The 16413-nt window shown below is 46.4% G+C and overlaps 1 protein-coding gene across 10 annotated transcripts in view; it reads left to right on the top strand.

Moving 5' to 3' along the window:
- TCOF1 (treacle ribosome biogenesis factor 1) overlaps window positions 1-16413 on the top strand; it is a 286142-nt gene that overhangs the window by 163324 nt on the left and 106405 nt on the right. For all 10 annotated transcript variants that reach the window (XM_085617719.1, XM_085617714.1, XM_085617713.1 and 7 more), the window contains one exon: window positions 10422-10625. In XM_085617719.1, the coding sequence (XP_085473845.1) occupies window positions 10422-10625 (204 nt within the window). The remainder of the gene's footprint in view (window positions 1-10421; window positions 10626-16413) is intronic.

Below are 16413 nucleotides of genomic sequence, written 5' to 3'. Positions count from 1 at the left end.
TGAGCACCGAGTATTTCTTAGTTTGACCCTTTCAACACAGAGTGACACAGCAGTGGGCCAGGCAGTCCTCGGGTACCTTTTTCAGTAGTGATGATCTTTCCCTTTCATCTCTCCTTCCATTTTACTGTTTTTTCTGCTCTTAAACATTTTGGAACCTCATGTGTTTATAATTTCTTATGTTTCGAAGAATGTTTATTGACCATTTAATTTGTTATTATGGTGAATGGACTGTTGCTTTGTTCTTGGTTTTATAGCGATCATGGTTCTAAAAATGTCCTCATAACTGCTAGCTACTCTGATACAAGCATGGGAATCTATGAAAGTACCAACACTGGAGTAAGAAAACAAGTTACTTAACTGTAATTTTGGTTCTCCAGTATTGAAATCTTTCATAGATTCCCATGCGACCCACCCTCCTCCCCTGGCAAAGCTCAGCCTCTAGCACCTTCAGGAGTATGGTTACACAAGGGCTACGAAAATCTGAGGCTCTGGGCTTCTCTCAGGAGTGTTCTAAGGGGTGAGGCTGATCTGATTGGATGTTCACTATATTTGGTCTCTTTTACAAAAAGAGGTGGATATGTTCAGAAACTAGAATGGGCTTAGGTCTAGTTTCTGTTTTGGTAATGGTTTCTATTGCTATTTTATGTACACTGGGGACTCCCATTCCAACGACAGGGAATGATACAAGCATGGGAATCTATGAAAGTTTCCAATACTGGAGAACCAAAGTTACAGGTAAGTAACTTGTTTTCTTTCTCACCTTTAGAATATCCCTAGGCACCAGGCTGGATCCGGAAGATATAAACTGTGACTGTGTTGACTTTGTTCTGCCCCATAAGTGATGAAAGAACCAAGTACATGCACCCCCTGCACGTCGACGTCTGTTCTTTTCTTTCCACCCATTCATACGTGGATCTGGAGCTCGCTTCTACCTTGATCCTCAGCCCTAATGAGTTGTCCCATCCTAAAACTATAGGGTTTCAATTTTGTACAGACCGTCCCAAACAAATTTCAGTGACCGATTCCCACAAGCTGTGGGTCTGGTGTCTGGGACGAATCAACTCCAAGTCTTGCGAGAAATGTCTTTATGAACCCGAAGCCGATCCAGGAATGCAAAGCTGTACTTTGCCGAACACTGAAAGAAATTTCAAAAGTCTGGCTCAAAGTCCAGGATGCGAGGCTGTTCCCACAACAGGTGTTTGTCACAGTGGAAGTCTTCTGGTACGTCGAGGAGGAAGCACAAAAAGGCCAAGTAATTTCATCCCAGTTTCGCCACTCGGCCTGCGAAGTCATAAGGACTTTGGTGCGCCTCGCGGTTTTACTCCTATGATTCCTCCGTCCACCCCCCCTCCACCCCCCCTCCAGCAGTTGATCCAGAACTAAGGAGTAGCAACAGTAATCATTTCTGGTTGGTTAAGGAGTTTCTAATTTGGACTTGTAGGGGGATGGCAGTCCCCTTATTAGTTCCCTGGAAGAATTAGGTGCAGCTATAGTAGGCTCTCTTCAATAGACACGAGGTCTTGTAGAGTTCATTTAGGATCGCAACTATGATGGGCTATCATCAATATGGCAATGAACTTTTAGGGCAAAAATGTGCTCCTATTAGAACCGCTGTGTAGTTCTGTACAAAGCTGCTCTCCCTGTCGTATATCAGTCTATGTATACAAGTCCATATTAGAAGTGCCTTCACCAACCAGGAATGATTACTGTTGCTACTCCTTAGTGGTCCCCACCATGCGGATCAGATCCGCTCCAATCCCAGCCAACCCCAGGCAATTTCAGTCTGATGAGACCCTTGTATTCTTCTTAGGGTTGAAACGCTGTCGATACATGTAAGAAGACTGACTGTTTTTCATAATTGTGGTGCAATGATTAATTCCCTGTGTCCTAAACCGTACTGAATATGAACTGCTGTCTTTTGATATAAAGCAACCAACACACCATGTATGTTCGCATTTTACTTCACTCCTTTCTTCGATTTTGGTTTGTCTTGACACCTGGGGGTCTACTCATTCTTTTCTTATTTGCTTTGAGAAACACTTCGTCTAAATAATTTTCGGAAATTAAAACTTGCTTCGGCTGAACCGTAGTTACTCCTAATCACTGGCAGCGCTGTAATATTTTCTCACAATTTATTTATGGTTATTGTTGATTGAATAGAATATGCTGTTATAAAGATTAACTCTACACAAATATCTGTGCAACTAAAAAACGTTTTTTCAAGAATTAGTTACATGTGAACATTTGTCCAAGGATTACTTGATACCCCTATTCACATGGACTTAAGAGTTGCTATTGTTTTTGTTTAAATATTACCTCCGCCATAACTCCTGGACATTTGGTATCTGATCTGACATCTCCACCTCAGTCCTGGTTCTCTGTGAGAGTGGCTCTGATGCTTCTGGGCATCTTTGCATCCTCCTCATCAAATATGCCATGGTGGTATATGCAGGCTCTGCAGTGGAACTTGCAGTCCCAGTGGACCTAGCATCAGGGGAATCTATAGGATTCCATCCAGGTTTATAAGGAGACTGCAAAAGATCTCCAGCGGTGGCTCAACCTCAATTGGACTGGTGGGGCCTCGGAATATTTTAAAGGTGAGGAATCTGCAGTTAGAGAGTCTACAAGAAAGAGCTTTATATTAGGTAAGTAACTTGTTTTTCTGAGCAGGTTTTGGATTCCAACCATGTTTCCAGAAAATATAGCCACAAGAGACCATTGATACAACCCACTTGGCTAACAGAGTGCAGTTTGACCTGAACCTATAGCATCCTTCATCATTCATACCACTGCAGGAACATGCATATGGAAAAGTATCCAAACATATTTGAGACCAGTATTAACCAGACTGCATTTGATGATTTCCTCAGATGTGAAAGACTCATTTCACTCTGAAAAGCATAGGGCAGCACACCTACCTAGGGTGCAGGTCTAGGAGAATGAAGAGGGCTCCTGTTTCCTGATAAAGCTGCTCAACCCTCTGCAAAGAAGAAACCGTCCTTGCTCTGTTATCAGGAGTCTCGCAAATAGATGCAGACAAGTGTAGGAAGCTGGCCACGACAAGGTTTGTAATGCCCAGGATTGTGCTGCACTGCAGAATTCCCACTTATATATTGGTCCCATTGAATAGGACACTTTACTCCTCATGCGTTTACAAAGCGTGCCATTACACTGCATGTTTTTCTCGGCAAAATCTTTTACAACACAGGTCTTTACAATGCAATGCAATCCAAGACAACGCATTCCCCATTACAACTTAATTTGCTATTATAACTGCACCGGGACGATGCTTTTGGAAATGCATTGTAATGGTTTGTGGTGTAAAGCCCTGCATTGTAAAAGATTTTGTGGAGTAAAAATGCGGGGTAATGGCATGCTTTGTAACACATTCGTCGTAAAGGATGTGTTCGAGGCATATGAGCTGCAGATTACACACTTTTGCATAGATCGCTATCTGGTGTGTGGCCCGGATGTTTGCACTTTGTTTTTCCTCTTTGAAAGTCTTTGGAAGTCACGAGGTCGGTGACTCCTCCTTTGGATCGTATTGCGCATGGGCTTCGACTCCAGCCTCAGATAGTTTTTTTCCGCCAACGGGCTCGGTTGTGATCTTCGCGCTCCGGTTCCAAACAGCTTCGACGATCGACGCGCTATCCTCACCCCAATCGCTGTATTGTTTCGATTACGATCTCTTCAATCAACGCGCTTTCTCATCGACACAAACCTTCGGTTCCAGTCGACGACGGCGGCCTTCGGGCCTACCCAGGCTCCAGTCCTGGCTCATGGAAAGAAATCCATTCAAAAAGTGCCCTCACTGTCGGTCCAAATTTCCCCACACCGATCTTTATGAGGTATGCAACCTTTGCCTCTCCCCGGAACACGAGGCTCGAGACTGTCCGGCCTGTAAGTCTTTCCGATCCAAAAAGACTATTCGGGACCGAAGAGCCAGAAGGAACATGGCACACTCCTCGACGTCCATTCCAGTCGACATCTTCGGAGACGACATCGACGATCCGGAACATCATCGTATCGAAGAGGACCTAGTCAGCGCTTCCGGGGCCGACAAGTCCGATGTGGAGGACATCACCCCAGCGCAGAGGGTCGTGAGTACCAATCTACCCCCTCCCACACCCGCGCCGACATCCAAAAAGGCACGGTCAAGCCTTCGCCTCCGGGCCTAGGCAAGACCAGAGACACTGCTTCACACACCCCACCTTCGGGCCCGGTGAAGAAGCCAAGTAAGCCTTCCGGCGGCTCTGGCTCGAGCCAGCCTGCCAGCGGTGCCGAGAAACACACTTCGGCACCGAAAAAGAAGACGGCCTCCACCTAGACACCGAGCTCCACACCGAAGCCCTCGGTGCCGACATCCAGCTCTTCGGCACAACGCCATCTTCGGTGCCGACCAAACCACACAAGGCCACCGGCACCAACACTTCCAAGCCGAAGGACATCTCGGCGCCGACCAAGAGACCGGAGGGTCCCAAGCCGGGTTCTAAACATCAAACCGGCACGGAAAAACCTAAAAAATCATCGGCCCCGACGCCTTCGACGCCGATGGACCAAATTACCTCACCAGAGTTATTTACACCGGATCCCTTGCAAAAAACGCTTACCAAGGATCCAAAAACTGGACATTTGACGCTCTCTACTAAGAAGAGACAATTTGAGAAGCCTGCTTCGCCTCCACCTCCAAAGAGGTAGGACTCTGCTACCTCTCCATTCAGAATACCTTCCCCTCCTACTCCACCTCCTCTTCCTTCCCCACCTCCACCCCCTCCACCCCCACCTCATCGTTCTCCTACTCCATCTCCAGACGATGATGATCATGGGGACCCATATTATGATACAGAGGATGTGCCGCAAGACCCCACCACTACAGGATCTCCAGATCCATGGGACAATTACCATATACCAGATATCCCCAACGTCCCTAGGGTTTAACCATCTTCTGCAAAGAGCAGCACATTATCATGGGGTGGACATGCATAATGAACCTGTGGAGGAAGATTTCCTCCTAGACACATTCGATACTACACAGAGGTCCACCTCCATACTGCCCATGCTCAAAGGGGTGGTAAAGCATGCGGCAGAAGTTTTTAAAGACCCAGTGAGAGCCAGGGTCCTTAACCCACGTATCGAAGAAGTACAAACCTGCTCCCTCAGATCCCTCTTACATCAGAGGACCAGCGCCACTAGATTCTTTGGTGGTCTCTACGGCACGTAAAAGGGCAAACTCACAAGCGTCAGGTGATGCACCACCACCTGACAAGAAATCAAAATTGCTAGATGATTCAGGCAAACGCACAGCATCCCAGGCCGCCAACATTTGGCGTATAGCAAACACTCAGGCACTGCTGGCCAGATATGACAGGGCTCATTATGACGAATTAGAGAGCATAATGCACCATCTCCCTGAAAAATATAAAGCTAGGGCCAACGAGTTAATTCAGGAGGGTAAAACAATGACAAATACCTCCATACGTTGTGCCCTAGACGCAGCAGACACAGCCTCCAGGGCCATTAACACCAGCGTCCTTCTCCGTCGTCATGCTTGGTTAAGAGTATCTGGGTTTAAACCAGAAGTACAAGCCTCTATCCTTAACCATCCCTTTGACCAGGAACATCTATTCGGGCCAAAGGTGGATGTGGCCTTAGAAAAGATGAAAAAGGACACGGATACAGCAAAATCCATGGGGGCCTTACAGTCTCTCCCGCCCAGACGCTCCTTTCACCGCTCATCCTTTCGGAGTGCATCCAGAGGCTCCTCAGACAGAGCGTCCACATCGTACAAGTCCCCTACTCAGACCACCTTTACAAAAGGTTACCAAAGAGGTGGCTACAGGGGTAACAACAACAAGGGCAGAGGCAAAACAAACAACGCCCGTTCTGCCACACCTACTACCAGACTTCCCCCCCCGCTCCCCCCAGACCATTCCACTCCAGTCGGGGACAGACTCACAAATTTCCTTCATGTCTGGGAGACCATCACCTCAGACAAATGGGTGACCCAAGTAATTCAGTCAGGATACTGCCTGGAATTAACATCTACCCCCCCCCAAACATTCCACCCAGGCAATGCCCAATGTCGTAAGAACATTCCACATTGCTAAAGCAGGAGGTAATCTCCCTCCTACAAAAACAGGCAATAGAACACGTACCTGTCAATCAGCAAAATTTGGGGGTTTACTCCCTATATTTTCTAATACCAAAAAGGGACGAGACTCTACGACCTATTCTAGATCTCCGGCCCCTAAACACATACATACTCAGACCATTTTCACATGGTAACGCTTCAGCAGGTACTTCCGCTCCTCTCCCAGAACGACTTTCTCACCACACTGGACTTGAAAGACGCATACTTCCACATTCCAGTACATCATGCTCACAGAAAGTACCTCAGATTTGTAGTGGACGGACAACACTACCAATTCAAAGTGCTCCTGTTCGGAGTCACAACAGCACCACGGGTATTCACCAAGTGCCTAGCAGTGGTGGCGGCACACCTCAGAAGACAGCACATTCACGTCTTCCCATACTTGGACGATTGGCTGATAAATGCCACTTCATACAACCAATGTGTACACCCCACCGCCACCACAATCCAACTACTTCACCAACTAGGCTTCACGGTGAACCGCCAAAAGTCCCAGCTAACACCATCCCACATAAAACAATACCTCGGTGCCACCATAGACACCTCAAAAGCAATAGCCTACCCCAATCCGGCCAGGATTGCAAGCATTCAGGCTTTACGACAAAAATTCGTACTTCAACACTCCCTTCCAGCACGAGTGTTTGATGGTCTCTTGCATTTTCATAGTGCCTCATGCAAGACTCCAGATGCGTCCACTTCAAGAGTGCTTAGCGCGCCAATGGAACCAGGCCCAGGGGCAACTGACAGATCTGGTGTTGGTAGACGGTCGCACCCATCGCTCTCTGCAGTGGTGGAACACCACAAACCTTTCCAAAGGTCGACCGTTCCTGGACCCGGTTCCCCAAATAATACTAACAACGGACGCATCGCTCTCCGGCTGGGGAGCTCATCTATTTCACCTCACAGTGCAGGGCACATGGACGCCGCAACAAAAGTTACTCCATATCAACCATCTGGAGTTACTAGCTATCTGTTTAGCCCTGAAATCCTTTCAACCACGGATTTCAGGCAAGGCAGTCCTCATTCGCACAGACAACATGTCGGCCATGTATTATATTCAAAAACAAGGCGGCACACACTCTCCACAGCTCTCTCAATTAGCACAGAGCATATAGAGATGGTCAATTCCCCACAAAATCTTTCTCCTAGCTCAACATGTCCCAGGAGTCCAAAACACCGTGGCAGATCTGCTCAGCAGACAGACACAACAGATCCACGAGTGGGAACTTCACCCACAGGTTCTTCCTCCGTTCTTTCAAATGTGGGGGCATCCACAGATAGACCTCTTTGCCACCCACGAAAACACAAAATGCCCAAACTTCACCGCCAGATACCCACATCCATTGTCCAAAGGAAATGCGATCTGGATGAACTGGTCAGGCAAATTTGCGTACGCTTTTCCGCCTCTCCCACTCATTCCATTAGTGGTGCGAAAGCTACAACAGCACTCCCTCACACTGATCCTAGTAGCTCCAACGTGGGCCAGATAACCGTGGTACACCACGCTGCTGGAACTCTCGGTAGTACCACACCAAAAGCTACACACCTCACCATGCCTCCTAACCCAGAACCATGGCGAGATCAGGCACCCGGACCCAGCGCAGCTCAACCTTGCGATTTGGCTCCTGAAATCCTAGAATTCGGGTACCTCAACCTTCCCCCTGACTGTATGAACGTCATCAAAGAAGCTAGACGCCCTACCACTAGAGCCTGCTACGCTGTCAAGTGGAAAAGATTTGTTGTTTATTGCCATAACACAATCAATCCTCTAGACGTCTATACAACACATCATATGCTACTTACTCCACCTACAAAGGTGTAATCTAGCCTATACCTCCATTCAGCTACACCTCGCAGCAATTGCAGCTTACATACAAAACAGGCAGCACCTATCACTTTTCAGAGTACCTGCCATTAAAGCCTTCTTGGAAGGCCTCAAAAGAATAATTACCCCCAGAGTACCAACCTCACCTGTGTGAACCTTCAATATCGTGCTCACAAGGCTGATGGGGCCTCCCTTCGAACCTTTGCATAAATGCGAACTGCAATTCCTCACATGGAAAACGGCTTTCCTTGTAGCCATCACTTCCCTTAGAAGGGTCAGTGAGATCCAAGCACTTACCATACAAGAACCTTTTCTTCAAATGCACCTGAACAAGGTTGTTCTCCGTACCAACCCAAAATTCCTACCTAAAGTCATTTCCCCTTTTCACTTAAACCAATCTGTAGAATTACCAGTATTTTTCTCGCAACCTCAGACCGTTGCAGAAAGGGCTCTGCACACGCTAGATCTCAAACGGGCCTTACTTTACCCAAAGAACACAACCTTTCAGAAAGACCAAACAACTGTTTGTCTCTTTCTCTCCACCACACAAGGGCAACCCCATCTCAAAATCAGGGATAGCTAGGTGGATTGTAAAATGCATTCAGATTTGCTACCACAAAGCAAAACAAACGCTTTCCGTTCCCCCTTAAGCCCATTCTACACTGAAGATAGGGGCTTCCATCGCTTTTCTAGGGAACATCCCACTAGATGATATCTACAAAGCAGCTACATGGTCAACACCGCACACTTTCACTAAACACTATTGTGTAGATGTGCAAACCAAGCAACAAGCTAGTGTGGGCCAGGCTGTACTAAAAACACTATTTCAAACCACTGCAACAGATACCGGTGGTCACCGCGAAGGTTGGGAACTGCTATATAGTCTATGCAAAAGTGTGTAATCTGCAGCTCATATGCCTTGAACGGAATATGCTACTTACCAGTATGCATCTGTTCTTGGCACCCGCCTCCCCGGCTATCTGTATCTGTTCCAGTCCATCTTATTTAGATACAACACACATGGGTTTCTTCACTGTTGTTACTACGCTCCATCTTTCCCTGCTGGCGAAAAACAATCTGAGGATGGAGCCGAAGCCCATGCGCAATACGATCCAAAGGAGGAGTCACCGACCTCGTGACTTCCAAAGACTTTCCAAGAGGAAAAATAAACTGCAAACATCCGGGCCCAACACCAGATGGCGATCTATCCATAAGTGTGTAGATCTGCAGCTCTACATGCCAAGAACAGATGCATACTGGTAAGTAGCATATTCCTTACTGTCCTATTTGGTGCCGCATTCCATCATAGTTTTAATTATTAAAAGGTCAATGAATCCCAGTGTGATCACAAGGCTCTGTTCTGACCGGAGGACCAAAAAGATTGATGCATGGAAAAGATGATGGGCGCAGACCTCTTTCTGGCTTAGGGAAACAAATTACACAATACTCTTCAATAGGCAACAGTGGAAGAACATTAGTACCTGTTACAGCATTTGCCTGAAGATCATAAGATGGGGGTGACAACCATTGTGCAACATAGCTCATTATCCAGCGTTCACAGCAGGGCACCCCTTAGTGCAACACATCTGGCATGCAGGCATAAGAGCGCAGGCATTTTAGGTATCACCCATAGCTGCAGGGTTTGATTTCCTGTATTGCTGCGAAGCACCATGATCTTAACTAACCATTTGACCAACGATTGACTGATGCTCAAGAACTCGTAATGAGAATTATTAGCAGCTAATGCCATAGTGTACAATAGCACAGGACATCTTTTTTCCTGGATACACTTTCCATGACTGCTCTAAAACGGAGGGCAAAATTAAGACTAGAGAGCCTGGGCTTCAAGGCCCTGGCCTTCCGGAGTGGCATTTTGTATTAAGTACCTTCTACTTGGCTACTCACAATACCAATGTGAGAATAGTTCAACAGTCTCTGGTTACAGACTGCAGCAGAATGCAAATATCTACTATATGTAATAGAAGATGCAGAAGACACCTAACTAGGATTACCCCTTGGTAGTTGATAGGTTATCATTGCACCAAGTTCCCAGAAACTATAATAGACATGTCCTGCACAGGCATTGGGACACATAGGAAAAGGTCAGGAGACTATAGGAATAATCTCACTCTGTTCTAAGGCTGATGGAAGTAAGTTTTAGCCTTCCAGACCAGGAGCTGCAAATTAGGATTTAGGCTAACCACAAGGTTATCCTAAAACAGGGATGTACAGACAAATCCTTCTCTCCTGTCCAACTGAAACCATTTGGTTCAATCCAATCAATATCAAAGTAACCACCTAAGTGCTTGTACATTTCAGCAAAGTTGTAGAAAAGGTTAACGGAAAGTTAGGCGAAATCTAATCTGTAAATTTCAAATGGCTGGTTCTGCTCCAATCAAGGCCAACATTCACCTAACTTACTTCTGTTTTGTTTTTTTGTTTCAGCCAAAGCCTGCTGCCAAAGTATTGTCAAAGGTAGCCACCACCCCTATATCCACCAAGGGAAAAATTGTTACCCCAGTGTCTAAACAAGATACATTGACTAAGAAGTCAACCCCTGCAAAGGCTGCAAAGATAGGATTGCAATCGGCGCAGAGCTCTGAAAGCAGCTCGTCCTCAGAAGACGAAGAGGAGGAACAGATAGCCGCGGTATGTACTTTAGACTTGGGAATTCTTAGTTTGATTTATTTTGTCTGTAGAAATGTTCTCAAGCATTGTGGTTGCTTTCTAGATTTGCATGCTGTAAATACTTCTCACAGTCTGTGTAGGACTTGTCTGCACATCACACACTACTACACTCGCTGACAGTAGGGTCCGTCACGTCCGTCTGGGACGTAGTTTTAAAGTTAATCTCGCCGGCGCTGCTGCCTAGTTTCAAATTAAATGGTGCGTGTATATTGGCTACATGGTGCGTGGCGGAAAGTGCATGGTCTTCAGCCTCAGGATGGGGCATAGAGTGGAGCAGGGCTCAGTGAAATTTTCATGCACAATTGTTACTGCATGTGAGGCGGCCGGTGGCACTGAGACCGACTGTGAGACTATAATTGAATAATTGCTAGCCGCAGTCGTCTGCTGCCCACCTATGCCTGCCACCGAAGCTGCAGGCCTCAGGTGAGGCTCGGGGACATGGGCATAATATAGGCCCCGTGCTCCAGCCGCCAGGGCCCTCCCTCAGCTCAGTAGCGCACACAGTACTACAATCATGACTGACTACACTCGCTGGCAGCAGGGTCTATGGCCTCTGTCTGGGGCGTAGTTTTAAAGTTGCGCTCGCCGGCGTTGCCGCTTCGCCTGAGGGATACCAAATGGCAGCCCTACATGCTCCTGCCTACCCGTATTTGACACCCAGGCTCACAAGTGTAATCACAAAAAGTACAATATAGATTGGCAGTGGGTTTGGCGTACAACTCCTAAGGATCTTAAGACACGTCTCAGAAGTTAAGTGTTTACAGGCACAGGTAATGAGTGCTTGAAATGAGCTGCAAACATTAAGGGAGTTACAGTGGTGGATTTGATATGAACAAGTATAAATAGGGGTTCGAGGCATGTGTGCTGTAGATACTCATGCTTTGCATACTCCTGCCATCTAGTATTTGGTCCAGATGTTTGCAAGTTGTTTTTCTTCGAAGAAGTCTTTACTAGTCACAAGGTAAGGTGACTCCTCCTTTTGATGATAGTGCTCATGGTCATCGACACCATTGTTAGATTGTTTTTTTTCCGCCATCAGGTTTGGACGTGTATTGCTGTGCTCCGATTCGAAACTGTTCTTTGAGTTCCCCTCCATGCGCAATCCTCTACCCTCAACGGTATTGTTTCATACGCATTTCCTACGTCTCCGCGTATCCTTTCGGTCAACGGAATCTTCTTTTCGATCAAAAAACTTTGTGGATGGGCTTCAGGCCTGACTGCGTTGAATCGGCTCTGTTGATGGAACGGACACCGTTCAAATTCTGCCCTCAGTGCCACGCGAAGTATCCATGCACTGATTCTCACAGGATGTGTGACTTGTGCTCGTCTCCGGAGCAGAAGAAAGCTTGCGGGTTGTTTCGATCGAAGAAAACTCTTCGCAATTCTCGGGCTCGATGACGATAGATGCAGCGTCAGAGCATCGAATACACTCCGGACATATTCGGTGAAGATTCCGGTCAAGAAGACGTTAAGGCATCAGTGGCAGAGGAGGAAGAAGCCTTCTTGGTGCAGGACTCCGACTCGCTCGAGATGGACCTTGACGCAGAAGAGCTGCTGCAGGGACAAGGTGACCCTTGCCCGTTCGAATCACTCCCTAAACCCACAAGGCTTCGGCACCATCTCTGCCTTCTGGCCAAGGCTGGCACCGAGACGACGTTTCCAAATCCCTGCTTTCAGGCTCGGCTCCGAAACAGCTAGTCAAGCCTTCCTGCTCGGTACCGAGCCTGCAAAAGTCCTCGTCAGAACCAAAGTCCTCTGGTTCCAAACAGAAATCCGTCTCGGAGCCGAAATCCTCCATGCCGAAAGACAAAAGACAAGCTCATGCCTGCATCGAAAGCACCAGTGCCGAAAATGTTAACACCAAAAGATGTTACTTCATATCCGAATTTAGACATTGTTCCACCGAAAACGGATCCCAAGCAAGAGACTATATATTAACCCTGAGACTGGTCCTATTCATACCAAGTTGCCTCAGAAACATAAGCTTCCTGATGACACTCCTTACAGGATCCCTTTAAAGAGGAAATCTGTTACTACTTTTCATCCACCACCACCTCCTCCACCTTCAAATCCTTTGTAAATCACACCTCAGGATTCTCCCCAATCTCACCATAAGGACGATGAGGTTGATGATGGAGGAACACATTTACCAGTAGATCCGTGGATGGATTATACAGTTGATCCTCCAGCAGATAATGACCTAGACCTTTGCCAAGCCATCTCCTCCAGATGACAATGTATCCCACCTGGAACTCATTGGCAAGGCTGTATAGTATCATGGAGTGGCACATCACAAAGAATCATTAGAAGATTTTTGTCAGAGTCCTTACGATCCACACAAAGGTTGTGACAAACGCTTCCTATGCTTGAGCCATGATGGGACACGCTGATAAATTTTAAGGACCCAGTACGAGCACGCATCTTGACTCCTCGGGTTTCCAAGAAGTATAAAACCACCTCAACAGACCCAGTATTTATCAAGGGCCAGTTGCCACTAGATTCACTGGTAGTGTCTAATGCTTGTAAGTGGGCTAATTCTCAAACATCAGGGGATCCTCCATCACCAGATAAGGAGTCTAAGTTAATAGACGCTTCTGGCAAGCGCATAGCTGTTCAAGCTGCAAATCAATGGCGTATTGCAAATACACAGGGCCTTCTAGCTAGGTATGACAAGGCACATTGGGATGAAATGGAGCAATTGCTTCAATATCTCCCAGACGAGCATACAGCCAAAGCGCAGGATTTAGTAAATGAGGGTGAGCTAATTTCAAATTCCTCCATAAGGTGTGCTCTAGATGCTACTGATACTGTGGCTAGAGAGGTCAACACTAGAATTTTGCTTAGGAGACATGCTTCATTAAGGCTCTCTTGGTTTAAGCCAGAGTCCAACAATCCATTCTTAACACACCAGTTGACTAGAAACATCTTTTTGGGCCCGAAGTAAATCATGCATTAGAAAAAATAAAAAAGGACATTGAAGTGGCCAAGTCCATGGGAGCACTCCAGTCTCCTTCAAACCGAGGTTCCTTTCGTCGTTCCTTTTACCAAGGGGGAGGGGGGGGGGGGGGAGCAAAACCACATCCTTAGACCAGAATACCTCCACCTACAAAGGTAACTACCAGTCCTCTTCCCTCAAGAGGCTTTTTTCGAGGAGGTTATAGAGGGAACAACTTATAGGTAGTGGTAAGGGCAACACACCCCGCAACTCCCCTTCCCCTAATAAGCAGTGACCCCCAACTATACCACACCTATCAGGGGAAGACCATCTATAACAGACAAATGGGTGGTTGAAATTACCTAGCATGATTATTGCCTGGAGCTTACCAGAAATCCGCCAGACATTCCAGCTCGACCTCACAGATTGTCTCCAGAACACCTACAATTACTCGAATAGGAAGTGCAATCTCTCCAACTGATAGCAGCTATAGAGCCGGTTCCAACAGAATACCAGGGCTCAGGGGTTTACTCTCTGTATTTTCTCATTCCCTAAAAAGGAAGGTTCCTTAAGACCTATTTTGGATCTCAGAGAGTTAAACCATTATATACTGTCAGAACACTTTCACTTGGTGACCCTTCAACAGGTACTTCCACTTTTACAGAAGGCAGATTTTATGTTTACTCTAGATATAAGACGCATATTTTCATGTTCCGATTCATCCGGCTCATCGCAAATATCTCAGATTTGTGATAACAGACCAGAATTACCAATTCAAAGTACTTCCCTTTGGAGTAACTACAGCGCCCAGAGTATTTACCAAATGTCTGGCAGTAGTCGCGGCTCATCTAAGAAGACAGAATATTCATGTCTTCCCCTATCTATACGACTGGCTCATCAAAGCGAGCACTTACCAAAACTGTCTACAACTCACACAGATCACAATAGACCTACTTCATCAACTAGGCTTCACGGTCAATGCACAAAAATCTCACCTACATCCATTACAGATGCAGTCTTACCTAGGAGCCGCTCTAGACAGTCAAAGCTCTAGCCTCTCCCAATGTAGCCAGAATATTTAGGCTATTATACTACAGTTTCAGTCTTACCAAGCCTTACCAGCAAGAGTGGTCATGCAACTGCTAGCAATGACAGCATCTTGCATCGCAATTGTACCCCATGCAAGACTTCACATACGTCCCCTACAAGAGTGCTTGGCACGTCAGTGGAATCAATCACAGGGTCAATTAATTGATCTAGTGTTGGTAGCAGTCAAATGACGGCCTTTCATCGACCCTATTCCACAGATCGTGCTCACAGCAGGTGCATCTCTGACAGGTTGGGGTGCTCATCTCCAAGATTACAGAATAAAAGGCCTGTGGAGCAACAAACACAAAAGCCTCCACATCAACTATCTAGAGCTTCTCGCAGTTTTTCTATCGCTCGAAGCTTTTCAAACTCCTCATAGGCAAAACTGTCCAAGTCCGAATAGACAACATTACAGCAATGTATTATGTGCAATAGCAGGGGAGACACCACCCTCTCCAACTGTCAAGACTTGCTCAAGCCGTTTGTAACTGGGCAATCCATCACAACATTTATCTTCTGGCAGAACACCTCCCAGGAGTAAACAATCAAATTGCCGACCTTCTCAGCAGAAGGAGACCGCAAAATCACAAGTGGTAACTTCATCCCCAAGTTCTCCTTACCTACTTTCAACAATGGGGATTCCCACAAATAGACTTGTTCGCCACAGCAGAAAAAGCAAAATGCCCAAGCTTCGGCTTGAGGCTCCCACACCCGCTCTCAAAAAGGCAATGCCCTATGGATGAACTGGTCAAGGATATTTGCCTACGCTTTTCCGCCTCTCCAGCTCATTCTGTGTCTGGTTCAGAAGCTCAGGCAAACATCCCTCACACTAATTCTAGTAGCTCCCATGTGGGCCAGTCAGGCATGGTACAACACCCTGTTGGCGCTGTCACTAGTTCCACATCAAAAGCTACACCTCACCTCCAGTCTCCTCACACAGAACCATGGAGAACTCAGACATCCAAATCCAAAAGAACTGGACTTGGAGATTTGGCTACTGAAGTCTTAGTTTCGTTATTTAAATTTACCACCAGACTGTATGAATATTCTAAAAGAAGCAAGGCGGCCTACCACTAGAGTTTGCTATGCAGCAAAGTGGAAAAGATTTGTTGTATACTGCAATAACAACAAAATCAATTCTTTAAAGGCTTCTATACAAAACATTCTGTTACCTGTTAGACTTACATTAAACTAGACTAGCTTATACATCCATTCGTTTGCACCTTGCAGAGGTAGCTGCGTATTTGCAGAACCGGCAACATCTGTCACTATTCAGAGTTCAGTAATCCAAGCTTTCATGGATGGGTTGAAGAGAGTAATACCATCAATGATTCCTCCTCCTCCAGTTTGGAATCTCAAGATCGTTCTCACAAGGCTTATGGGTCCACCTTTTGAACCATTACACAAGTGCCCCTTGCAGTTTATCTCATGGAAGGTTGCTTTCCTCATTGCGATCACATCACTGAGGAGAGTTGGTGAGCTGCAGGCATTAACCTTAGAAAAACCCTTCTTTCAGCTACACAAAGACAGAGTAGTTCAATGCACCAACCCAAAATTCCTTCCCAAAGTGGTTTCTGCTTTTCATATAAACCAATCGGTTGAGTTACCAGTTTTCTTTTCTTCAACCTGATTCTGTAACAGAATGCACGCTTCACACGCTTGACGTTAAGAGCTTTATTGTACTACAAAAGAATTTCACAAAACGGTTTGTTTCATTTGTTCCAC

This window comes from Triturus cristatus, chromosome 7 (assembly GCF_964204655.1).
Source record: "Triturus cristatus chromosome 7, aTriCri1.1, whole genome shotgun sequence".
In the NCBI taxonomy this organism is placed as follows: Eukaryota; Metazoa; Chordata; class Amphibia; order Caudata; family Salamandridae; genus Triturus; species Triturus cristatus.
The sequence above is the reverse complement of the archived record's forward strand: the minus strand, read 5'-3'. Positions and strand labels throughout refer to the sequence as shown.